The following is a 13,104-nucleotide window of genomic DNA, read 5'->3' as shown; positions in this document are numbered from 1 at the left end:
GTTTATACTGCTAGATGGGTGTAAATGGTAATAAGAAAGTTATGACCCTTATAAAAGAGAACCCTGAAACTAATTTAGCCAGTTACATCTAATTAGTACGGTTTACCTAGCAACACATGGAGAAGGTGCTTGTGCAGCTCTGGATGAACTCTGAGGTAAAACAAAAAATACATAATTAGTGAAGTGAATAATTAACTGTCTGACTATCATTTGCAAATGAAGTGTCGTGATAAAAAATAACCAATAGCCAAGTACTGTGTTCTCTAAAAAATATATCGGGGGGAATTTAATTACATGCGGTAAATTACCGCAGGATAATTGTCTCCCCGGGGCTATTCAATTAGCCCCAAAGTGCGGCTGCCGGCAGCTATTATCGTGGCTATTTTTGGGACCTCAGCAGGTTCCAAGAAATCCAAGATAAATAGCCTGTTTATACGATGGCACCACTGAAAACACATAGGTCTGTGAACTTATCATGGTTTCTATATGTTTTCATATTGTTTGTGACTCCCAATCATTTTTCTCATGAGAAAAACAGACTCTAATTGAATTGTGCGCTTAAAAAATTGGTGATAAAAGAATAATAAAAAAACACGAGAAACCCACTTTTTTAGTATGCCAAAAATTATCGGGGCTTATTGATATCCCCCACATTCTACACAACATATGTAAAACAAATTTAATAGCTTTAATAGCACTAAAAACATCATTCACCTCTATCCCTCTACAGACTCCTCTATTTTACAGCTAGCTTTATACTTCAAGCGTAACAAAAACACTCAGTTCCTCTCAAAAGAGGATGGTTCTGGTTTTAACTAGAAAACATATGAGAGCAGAGAGAAAAGTTACTGTATCATCCAATCTAACCAGTACTTTTTTTATATTATGGAGCCTATTTATTACAACCCACAATTTTAATATGGATGTGATAAATATTTTTTGTGTAAATATGTATTGCGATAATTTATATTTTCACTGGAATTTACCATATCATCTGATCCCAATAAGAGCCCGTCCCAGGGGAAGAGCCGGAAGCAGTTTATGCTATCACTCTGCTTTCTGGTTCGGCATCTGTGGGCTTACTGTGCATACGCAGCCGTCGCCCAGCGCATCTTTTAGTGAGGGGACATGGAGAAAGGGTTCCGGAGGATCGTTCTCCAAAATAATCCTAGATACAGTAACCTATAGGCTACTGTATGCTACCGCCATCTTCAGATAACGTTAGCTACCGGGTCCAGGATTCATAATACTTCATATTCTAGAGCTTGGTAAATCCGATTGCATAGTAGTACTCATAGAAACCTAAGGGGGCTGCTTTGAGGTTGGAAATGGAGGGACAGAGGCCGATTATTGGAGATATTTGCTGTAGTCCCTCCATGGTAAATTTTAGGGATCCTTAATATTTGCGGGTACCTCCTGAAAACTGGTACTTTTGGGAACTATCCCGCAAATATTTTTGGAAAACAGGACTCTTCAATATTAAACTTCATTATTTTATTTGCATAGTTAATAAATATTAGCTAGTAATAATAGTAGCTGGACCTCTGACTGGTGGCCCTTTAAAGGTTATCTGACCAGATATCCTTAGTCATCATTAAATAATAAGCAGGACATTTAGAAAACCGTCCCTACAAAATATTAAATGTTGAATTACTGCAATGCTATATAATGACTAGCCATGTGTAAATACACAATTACATAAGAAAAAATATATAGTACCTTGAAGTGCTCCCCAAGAGTGCGGGAATACTTTAACGCAGTGTCTTTTTTGTAGCGAAACATTGCCATATACAGAACGGACTGGCAACGCATACTGAGATTACAAGAAAATATAAGTAAACAAGAGTACCCAAAATGTTAATCTCACACAGTGTAGTAAAGAAAAGAAAAAACTTCTTCACAGGGAAGGGAAAACATAAATCAGACATACTTACCATAAAACTGCAAATGCTCTCTCATGTGCAGGTGCTACGCAATCAGAGAAGTTCTTCAACTTCATAATAAATCTAGGTGACAAAACAAGTGACAGTGAAGCCTAATTTGGATGCAGCAGGTTGTGTTCTTTCAAAAAAAAATGCAAAAAAAAAAAAAAAGCCAGCACTTTGCTAATGAAGATATAACCAATATGCTAAATACGTTTTTCATTCAGCCACAAAGTCTTCTCAAATTTCACAACTGCCTGATAAAAGCCTTCTAACCAATTACATATAAGTATATAAATGAAATCAGGAGGCAATCATCGCTTTTACAATGTCGTAATCTGGTTTGTTTTTTCAAACACAGCCTGTGACATGGCAGTTAGGAGCGGATTGGCTGGTACCTTATCACCGTTCACTTTATCTCCTAATACAGCATAGTAAATAGATCCCTTAGTCCTCTGTTGGTCCAAAAAAAGCACTGTAGCACAATTTTGACCTTCAGAGGTCTTGTGGAGTCTATGCATGCAGTGGTCAGAGCTGTTTTGGCAGCAATATACCCTCCAGATAAAGTCCAGCTCTGTGTAGCTTAAGTGACGAAACGCGTTGAAGACTCATTCTCTCTCTCTCTCTGATGTCATCCTGCTGGCGTTGGGACAATCAGATAAGCACCTTCAATGTACAGTAATTATTTTTTTTTGTTTGTTGTATGGTGTGTATAATAAATTCTAAGAAAATACTACACCAGTAAGTGAATATTCTCTTTCTATATATGGGAATTCAATATTAATGGGTGAAATAACAACCGGATGACTGCCAAACAAGAGGGCTGATTGTGAATATCCTTGTAATGAGATCTAGGATCTCAAAGTCCTAGGATCTGTCCTAGGATCTCAAAGTCTTCAAAAGACACCATTATACGCTTGCTTATCAAGCATATACGGTGCACTCAATAATTACAAGTTATAAATATATTATATATATATATTTTCAGTAGTTGGCCACTCTGCTCAGCAGGTACATCAAATTAGGGTGCCAGAGACATCAACAGTATATGGTATAAAGATGCACAGCACGCCAATGTTTGTACAAAAACACCAATGTGTTTTTTAGGCTTAAAGCACAGCCAAAGATATCAGTAACATTTTGGGCGGTAGCTCTGCCCTTCATCAAGGTTTGATAAAGAGCAGAGCTATGCCCAAAATTATGTGGATTCCTCCTCTCTTAAGGGTATACAAATTGTCCCCTAAAATGAGAGAGGGTGTGATGGAGCGCGTTATTTATTAAAGCAAGAATAGTTCCTAATTTACAGCCTCAACAGATTAACTCCCAATGGATTAAGCGAAGGGATAGATGTAGTGTCCTTTTTGGAAACAAAGGTTTCAGCGTAGTGGTTTTTGAAATATAGGATCATTGTAAATGGGTGACCGTAGGGTTGTTTACAGCTCAATTTTATGTTCAATGCGGTCAGTGGAAAAGATGTAGTTAGAGGTTAGTGTATAACCACAATATTAATGAGGTGTAATTATGCTTCTATAGCTCTAGTTTACATCATCATGGGAACATATATTGTTTTAGTTGTAATGTATTTTTTATAATGCTAATATAAAAATGCATTTGCTATATAATTAGCAGGCTAAGACTCAGAAGCTTTTATGTAATTAACGATGAAGACAGTGTATTAGCTAGATGTAATGTATATCTTCACTGGCAGATAGATACAGGAGACAAAGACGCAAAATGTCAGCTAGTTATGTAGTTTCTCACTAGTGGATAAGTGTATTCTCACACTATTAGTGGTGGAGAGCCTGTTCATATTAATAAGTTGTAACCATTCATCTATGGTATTCGTTTATGTGATCATGGAATTGTACAATGGTTTATGGGAATTTTTATCTATACATGTTTATAAATGTGAAATGTGTTTAAAACTATGTTGTGTGTAAAACTACTGCTATATGTTGTTATACTATCACTTCCATTTTACTTTGATATAGATCTACTTATGATCACTAATTGTAAGTGATCGCAATCAGCTAATGGTGGGTACACACTTGCACAATATCGACCTGATTTAGGCAAATCGGAATGACAAATTGGGCATATATCATGCAGTGTGTATGCCAGACTGCGTGCTCCCACGGGTCGCATGCAATGTTGTGTGATTGGCCATGCTGCACGACCAATTACACGATATCGCATGCAAGACTGTACATAATAATGAAGGTCGGAACAGTCATTGCTCTGTCGTTCATTCAATATTTTAAGTTTGTACCGGCAATCTCCTTTGGAGTCGGGCGATGGGAAATCGCCACCTCCGTCGGCATGATTGCCGCTAGTACAAGTGTGTGGCCAGCCTTAGAGTTATGTGACAAATGTTAAAGTGATATATATATATACACATATATACAGTCCAAAGGGATTTGGTCGTTATTTTCTGTCCGGAGTGCCGCCCGTTGGACTGTATGTGTAGTGGACCTGTGGATACAGGTCGACTTTGGAAGGCACCTGGCAGAGAATACAATTTTTTCTGTGAGTGCCGGATTTTGGATATATATATATATATATATATATATATAAAGTTAGGGGTGGGAGGCCTCCCCTGCGTCTGTCCAAGCTGTGAGCAGTCTGGAGTCCCAATGATCTAATGATCAATATATCCAGGATCTGTGGAATTGTAAGCCGTGGACAGGAGCTCATGGAGCACTATGTTTGAGATGGGTTGGGTATGGGATGCCGTCGTACGGCATCCAGGTGGTCAGAATCCCGGCACCGGCTTCCTGTCAGGGTTAGGATACAGACACTTGTCGGTCAGTATCCTAATCCTCCACCTCTCCCTACCCCTCCCTAGTGTCTAAACCTACCCCCCCAGTGCCTTAACCTAACCTCCCCCTTCCAGCACCGTTAGTGCCTAACCCTCCCCTCTAGTGCCTAACACTAAACCTCCCCCTGGTGCCTAACCCTAACCCCAGTACTTACCATCAGGATGCCAGCGTCGAGATTCTGACAGATGTTGGGATTCCGGCACCGGCATTCAAAGCACCGGCATCCCGTCTGGATTTTCACCGGATCCCGTTTGAGGTAATGTTTTATCTTATTTAACGTGAGCACATTTTAAGCTCGTAAAAATTGTTACATAGTTTTCACGCTATGGAGGTCTGTTTGTGATTGATCTGTAGCATTGTTAGACCTTCCATCAAAGTACTGAAATCACCATTGAGATAATCACTTTACATTTATATTCAAAGTACGGGTCTAATTGGTTTAACTTACGCTTATTTACAATAGTACACTATGGGCTCTGAGCCTCACAAGGTTGTAGCTGCAGTTGTTTGATTGAAAACTGATACTGTAAAAAACAACTTCTTTGCACTGACAAGTATATACATGTATATAAAGACACATACATATATGCATACACACATACATGTGCATCACATTCTGCCCTTTATTATTACACATTCTATTCCTCATTCATCATAGTGAAGTGTTGTAGAATTCCAGAACAAAGTTCATGAAGACATGTGAAACTGCACTGTGCTTTTCAAGAGGCAATATGTTGGGGCAGAATTTATTTTGAGACAAGCCTGTAACCTTGAATGGAATAAACATGGGATAGCCATTACTACGTAAATTCTTCTGCCATCGACCTTTATATACTTAATGATCACGCTTTATACACCATAAGAGTCAGACTGGGATATAAATAATGAATTGACCTCTGGGGGAATACGTTGCAAACTCTCTCGTGGCCTGCACATCAGTGCACCATCGTTCCCTCTCCAGCATAAAAGGTCTAAAGTGACTTTGTATTGCCTGGGCTTTCCTACACTGGATACTCTACATGCCTGGTCCTGTTTGGCAACCTAATAAGTAAAATCTGTTAAGCTGGCCATACACCTGCGCAACCAGCATCAGATTCACCATCCGACTCCCCGGAGCTCCCTGGCAGTCCCGGCAGCATATTTGTTGTTTTTCTTAGCACAGGATCTGTCGTACGATCGATCGTGTGCCTCACACGCTCATCAGGGAAAAAGTAATTGAAATGACTTGAATGGACGCACGATCCATTGCATGCACAAAATGAACGGTACGAGCTGCACACCATAGGATGGAACATATGTGCTGCACATCTGATCATGCGACAGGAGCTGCAGGAGCGCGAATCGGATTGTATCTTACTGCAAAAATACACGATTTTCACAGGATCCATCTTAAGGACTCGTCGAAAATCGGGCAATCGGCCCGAAATCGTGCAGGTGCATGGCCAGCATTACTCTTACTCATAGCTCTGTGTCTGTTCTTTTCCTTCTCTGTACCAATTCAAATGATAATACAAGACTTTTTAAATTAAACGGAAAACATCACTGTAACACTTACTTAATGAGATCAACTGTTTCAGCAAACATAGTGTAGGCAGACTTCGGTGCCTGTACATCGGCTTCCATTGCAATACCACACTCAATGAAAAACATGGCAGCATCCAAGTAGTTAAATGATTTCCCAATTTTGTCCGACTAAAATGACATGCAAAAAGAAAAACAAAACAATTAAAAACTTCCAGTCAATACAATGAAATGAAAAGCCATTCCTCAAACATTTTGCATACAAAACAAGGCATTAATTCTTCTCCTTAATGATTCTAATCAGAAACCATTGGCTAGTCAATAAGTGTAATCAGCCAGTGGCATGTCATTTGGTGTCTGAAACACAATGCTATTTGTGGGATTTATGGGTAATCCCATTACTGTAATGAGAGGCTCAATAAAAGTAGTCACTTCCTTGGTAAATAATTTTGAAGTCTATTAGCAACTTGTAGACCCCAATACACAGGTACTGTAGAGGAATTCAATAATGGCAGATAAGGCAAATTCCAGATATAGCATCGCAGAAAGCCACCCAGCATTACACCATAGATTTGTCATCATGTCAGTTAATTATCTGCTCTCAGAAAAAGATTATTATTTTTTTGTTATGTACAAAGGTTGATCCTGTCTGTAAATAGATATAACACGTGTCTAAAGGGGAGATGTATCCAGCCTTGGAGAGAGTTAAAGTGAAGAAGTTACCCAAAGCATATAAATCAGCTTCTGTCATTTCAAAGACTGTGCTAGATAAATGATTGGTTGCTTTGGGCAACTTCTCCACTATAATTTTCTCCAAGGCTTGATACATTTCCCCCTAAACTTACAGACCTCTAGCTTTGCCACAAGGAATAGTGAATCTGTCACACACCACTATTTCTGATCCGGTTGTTGTTGCTATTGTTGTGGACCATGCCCATGCTTTCACTGTACGACACAGCAGTACACAGCACACAACGTCTCTAAAGTCGTTAAATCATTTATTGCCATATTCGTGTACAGCTAAAAGCTCATACAGGGGAGTAGTTAATCTTTCTTGCAGGAATGTAAACAGTAAAGAGGGCAGACTGCCAGGAAACATATGGCAAACAGTCCCTATATCACACAAGCAGCTTTTGAGGAGAAAAAACATTTGGCTATACATTCTCTCTGAAAATCTTTTCACAATTGCTAGGATTAGTCAGTCTTAAAATCAACAGCTCCCATTATTACAACAAGCTCCAGAAAACAACATAATCTACATTAAACATGTCAGACTAATATTAGTTGTGACATGAAAACAACTAACATCCTAAACAGTGTACATTGACCTGAAGCGAAAAAAACAAGCAAAACCAATTGACTTTCCCCAGAAGTTGACTCCTGCTCAATCTGACAAAAAAAATTGAAGCCTCCACGGGCCTCCCTCTTTATTACGGCCCGTGGTGCGGCTGCCACCGCTGGTATACTATAATAAGTCAGCCTGACTAACTATAGTGCCTGGCTGGCCTGCTGATAATGCCGCCAGCTGCGGTCCCCACCGCTAGTTCCGCCCCTGGGATCCAGGATGCACAAAATCCAAGTGCATTAAAAGTGTAATACCAGACCTTTATAGCTGAACCAAGGCCCAGATTTATCAATAAGCGGTATTCTTGTTTTCACTTGTTACTCATCTTAAATGGTGCTGCAACCAATTAGCCCTTGTCATTTTTCAAACGCATGAAAGGAGCTGATTGGTTGGAGCACCATTTAAAACTAGTAACGAGTAATAACAAGAATATCACGCGATAAATCTGGGCCTGTGTGTCACATTTTTGGACTTTTTATGCAAGGCAATATCTATTATTGGGCCATTTGATCACGTGCAGACAGTGCTCTATGCTAAAATGACACAGTGATAGCTGGATAAACATGCATTGCAGTTTTAGAAAAGGGCAGACACAGAAATTGGCAATGGATAATTACAGATAAGAAGGTGCCAGGATCAGTTCAAAGTCAGTACCTGCAACTTCTGCACAGAAAATCCTGTGATGTCACAAGGATTGTCCCCAGCTATAGGCAGTCGGTTCCAGGGCAGACTTCTAGCCTTTTATTCCTGCTGGCTAGCACCATTAAATCCATATAAACTGACATTTCTAGTGCATCCTTTAGTGCTTGCAAAAAAGGCAGCAACAAAAAATAAGCAAAAGTCTCTCCAAAATTAAAAAAAATAAGAATAAATAAATACAATAAATGAAAGGGAAAAAATCCTATAATTTACAGCAGATCATTTTAAAATAAACTACACTATATGTAAAATGAACTACATATATACTTGGTAGAGCTGGTGGACTGCTTATAAAAGGTACATTCATGGGCTTGCACAGCCTGTGTAATATGTATAAAAGCTAAATCAAACAGTGTATTTCTTTAATTTTTACTATTTTTTCTTACATAAAAAAACAGATGCTCTGATATGCCCCCCCCCCCCAAAAAAAGTTTCTCTGAGAAACACAAAATTACATTAAAATTATTTGCAATGCAAAGGGCACACCTCAAACATAAAAACGTGGAGGGAAGAAAACCTTCCAGCGATATAGTAGTTAAGATGAATTTTACATCTATATTAACAGGGTTCCAAGCAGCAAAATGTCACCATTTATACAATCTTTGTCTTCTCCACTAAATCTTACAATCTGCATTCCTTGGGTTTTATAGTCCAGGAATAGAGCTGGGACAAGAAAGGTTAAACCATTCTGCAGTGTTGTATGGTTAGTGTAGGACTGGGAATACCTGAGGCCAAATTCCACAGAACAGTTCTGAGAATGTCACTGTTCTCTAACAAGCAGCACTAACCTAAATCACTGCAGTGCAGTGAGATAGAACAGCTTGGTATACACTGGCAACTGTAGTTTGCCGTCAGTCAAATGAAATAACTTGGATTTATCATCACATGCTGCATGTGACAGTACTGCCTATATTGTTTTATTTATATATATATATATATATATATATCATACATGCCTACCCTCCCGGTTTTCGCGGGAGGCTCCCGATTTTTCGGGTAACCCCCCGCACCCCCGGAAGGGTAGGCATTTCTCCTGCATTCTACCCACTTCCTAGTGAAGTGGGCAGAATGAGAATACCCGCGGCGATCGCGGGTCTCCGTGAAGGGGGCGGGGCTTAAGATGTGATTCTGCATGAATCACAGCATTTGGCCCCGCCCCTATGTAAATTTTATCCAAATCGCGGCAGTTTTGCAGTGAGGGGGCGGGGCTTAATGACGCGATTCGTTAGGCCCCGCCCCATCGGCCCCCTGCTGCTTCTCTTACCCAGGCTTCTCCCGGGAAGAGATTCTGAAAGATAGGTAAGTATGATATATATATATATATATATATATATATACATACATATATACACACACACAGACACACATATACATACAGGTTGAGTCTCCCATATCCAAATATTCCGAAATACAGAATATTGCGAAATACGGAATATTTTTAGCATGACTGAGATAATGAAACCTTTGATTTTTGATGGTTCAATGTACACAAACTTTGTCTAAGGCACAAATTATTCAAAATATTTTATAAAATTACCTTCAGGCTGTTTGTATAAGGTGTATATGAAACATAACTTAATTTAATTTCTGTACACAAACTTTGATTGAGCCCCAAAATTATTGAAAATATTCTATATAATATGATCTGCAGGCTGTGTGTATAAGGTGTATATAACACACAAATGCATTCTGTGTGTATATTGGGGTCCCATTCCCAATATATTTCATTATGGTATGCAATTATTCCATAATACGGAATATTCTGTTATTAAAAATACCCCTGGTCCCAAGCATTTTGAATATGGGAAACTCAACCTGTATATACACAGCAATGGGCGGCACTCCTGGCAACATCACAAAACACACAAACGCTTGTGATGTTAAGTTTAGTATCACGAGCGTTTGTGTGTTTTGTGAAGTCGCCGGGAGTGCCACCCATTGCTGCTTATATTTTTTCCTTCCCAACACAGGGATAGGTATTCTAGGAAGGCACCAGGCACATATTATATCTTTAGCCCTTTGGAGTGCCGGCCGTAATTGCTGTGTATAATATATATATATACATATATATATATATATATATATATATATACACACACACACACATATACATACATACACACACACACACATACATACATATTTACACACACAGCCATAATATGGTATAGGTGTCCCTTGTGCCGTCAAAACAGCTCTGACCACGTCGTGGCGTGGACTCAACAAGACCTCTGAAGGTGTCCTGTGGTATCTGGCACCAAGAACTAAGTCCTGTAAGTTGTGAGGTGAGGCCTTTATGTGTCAAAGTAACATCCACATCAATACCAGGACCTAAGCTTTCCCAGCAGAACATTGTCCAGAGCATCACATTGCCTCCACAGGCTTGCCAAAGTGCATCCAGGTGCCATCTCTTCCCTAGGCAAACAACGCACATACACACGGATGTATACGTATATGATGTAAATGAAAATGTTATTCATCCAGGCCACCTTCTTTCATTGCTCCATGGTGATGCTCATGCGCCCATTTTAGATACTTTCGGCGCTGGACAGGGGCTGTCTGACCAGTCTGCAGTTACGCAGCTCCATAAGCAGCAAGCTGCGATGCACTCTGTGTCCTGACACCTTTGTGACTTAGGTGTGCATCTGCTTCTCCCCCCTTCTTTTCTGCTGTAGAACTACAGGTCTCAGCATGGTAGCACCTATTATGATGTTTAAAATTAGGATGTGCAGCTCAGACCCTCCTTTTTTCCTATGTGTATGTGTTTATTTAAGATACATTTGAAGGCTCCAGGTGATTGTAGTTGGTATGGGTCCTTTGCATTGCAGTACACACATTTAATGGGCTCTATAAAAGGTAAGTCATAGATAAATTATTTAATGTGTCAGTATTAGGGATGTTAGGGACCCACCTTATAAGGTTCACCGTGACGTGGTAGGTGGGCAAACATCTTTGGCCAAGTATGTACTAGGAAACCTTACATTAAAAACTATGTTAATTATTATAAATATTTTGATTAGAATTCTTAATGCTTATAGTGTGCATCTGCTTATCTCCCTTCTTTTCTGCTGTAGAACAACAGGTCTCAGCATGGTAGCACCTATTATTATGTTTAATGGTGCATACGATTTTGTAGCCAACGATTTTCGTTCAGATTTTCTGTCAGATTTTACCTTGAAAAAGTAAACGATTTTTGAAGTGTAATGAACGACTTTTACAACGATGAACGAAAAATGTTCCTTCCCTTAATGAAAATCGTTATGTTGGACAGTCTGAAATGGACGATGTACGATAACTACAAACTACAAACGGGAGCGTGTTTGAACTATTATTGTTCATAGTTATAACTCAGAAACTGAACGATTTTTTGAACGATAATGACGTTAACGACAAATCGTTCAAAAAAATCGTTATGTGTGTATGCACCTTAAGATTATGATGTGTAGCCAAGCCACTTCTTTTTTACCTTTCTACCATAGCCAGCATTACCTTTTTCAGCAATTTGTGATACAGTAGCTCTCATGTGGAACAGGATCAGACGGGCTAGCCTTCACTCCCCATGCTCATCAATGAGCCTTGGACGCCTATGACCCTGTTGTCGGTTCACAGATTGTCCTTCCTTGGACCACTTTTGGTAGGTACTAACCACTGCATACCAGTAACACCCTACCCGTTTTGTAGATGCTCTGACCCAGTCGTCAAGCCATCACAACTTAAAGTAACTCAAAGTAACTCAGATCCTTACACTTGTCCATTGTCACGGCTAAAGTGTGTGCGTCTATATATCTATATCTCTATAAAGATGTGTCCTCATACACTATTGCTGCAGTCACCCCAAATTGGCCATACCCGACGAGCCAAACAGAAAATGCATCTAAGTCACAATCGGATGCGGCAAACTGTTTTAGGAGACTGTACTGATTAATTTGATATACGATACTTGTATGTTTGCGTGCAACGGAGTCTGAATTTGTATACAAAGTGCTATGATGCATCCACCACAGCGTTTTACCACGCCAAGATCCCTTGCGCTGCAAATACAGATTCAGTCGCACACAGATGTAAAAGTGTTGAATATCAAAAGAATTAGTGCAATCGCCCGAAGTGATTTGTTGCATCCGATTGCAATTAAGACACATTGTCTGGCAAAAATGAGTCGCAACGGCCCTGGCGGCATATATATATATATATATATATATATATATATATATATATATATACACACACACACACACACACACACACAGTACACACTGCTGCAACTTACAATTATAAGACTGGTTTGATCAGGTGTAAAACACTTACCATGGCATCAGCTTTATGTTTCAGTTTTTTGGCCTCCTTCATATAATATTCCGGTGAATGTAACCTAAAGGAAAGAGTGGAGAATTTAACAAACACACAATTCTTGCATGTCCCAGGATACAGACAATGAATACTGTTAGGGCAAGTTTAGCTAAGCATACTGAGAAGTAAGAACACAACAACGTACTTTTCTTCAAACTTCAGCTGAGGTCTTGTTGGCTTGGCATTACCATTTGGCAAAGAAGGCACTGGGAAAGGATTTGTGTTATTTTCTGTAGAACCCTGGAAATTTTTATAAAAAATTTAGTCCATAACTGTTAAGAAAGAGTACTATCACGTACTAGTATAAGCTGCATAACAATTTTTTTTTTTACCCGACTTAAAAATGTAAACAAGAATATAGAAAAATATTGAAGTTTAAATCTGTATTTGCAAGAAAAACCTGTAAAATGACTGATATACCACCTACATTTTGTTGTGGCTGGTATGCTCA

General features: G+C 39.2%; 1 protein-coding gene across 3 annotated transcripts in view; it reads right to left on the bottom strand.

Annotated features, from left to right (window-relative positions):
* Nucleotides 1-13,104, bottom strand: part of AFF1 (ALF transcription elongation factor 1) — a 171,359-nt gene that overhangs the window by 8,640 nt on the left and 149,615 nt on the right. For all 3 annotated transcript variants that reach the window (XM_088445048.1, XM_088445049.1, XM_088445050.1), the window contains 6 exons: nucleotides 12,799-12,893; nucleotides 12,612-12,675; nucleotides 6,297-6,433; nucleotides 1,935-2,006; nucleotides 1,720-1,813; nucleotides 107-150 (listed from right to left, as the gene is read on the bottom strand). In XM_088445048.1, coding sequence (XP_088301174.1) covers nucleotides 107-150; nucleotides 1,720-1,813; nucleotides 1,935-2,006; nucleotides 6,297-6,433; nucleotides 12,612-12,675; nucleotides 12,799-12,893 — 506 coding nt within the window. The remainder of the gene's footprint in view (nucleotides 1-106; nucleotides 151-1,719; nucleotides 1,814-1,934; nucleotides 2,007-6,296; nucleotides 6,434-12,611; nucleotides 12,676-12,798; nucleotides 12,894-13,104) is intronic.

The sequence above is a fragment of the Taudactylus pleione genome, unplaced genomic scaffold (genome assembly GCF_031769625.1).
Source record: "Taudactylus pleione unplaced genomic scaffold, aTauple2 ptg000376l, whole genome shotgun sequence".
NCBI lineage: Eukaryota > Metazoa > Chordata > Amphibia > Anura > Myobatrachidae > Taudactylus > Taudactylus pleione.
This window is presented reverse-complemented; position numbering and strand designations above follow the sequence as displayed.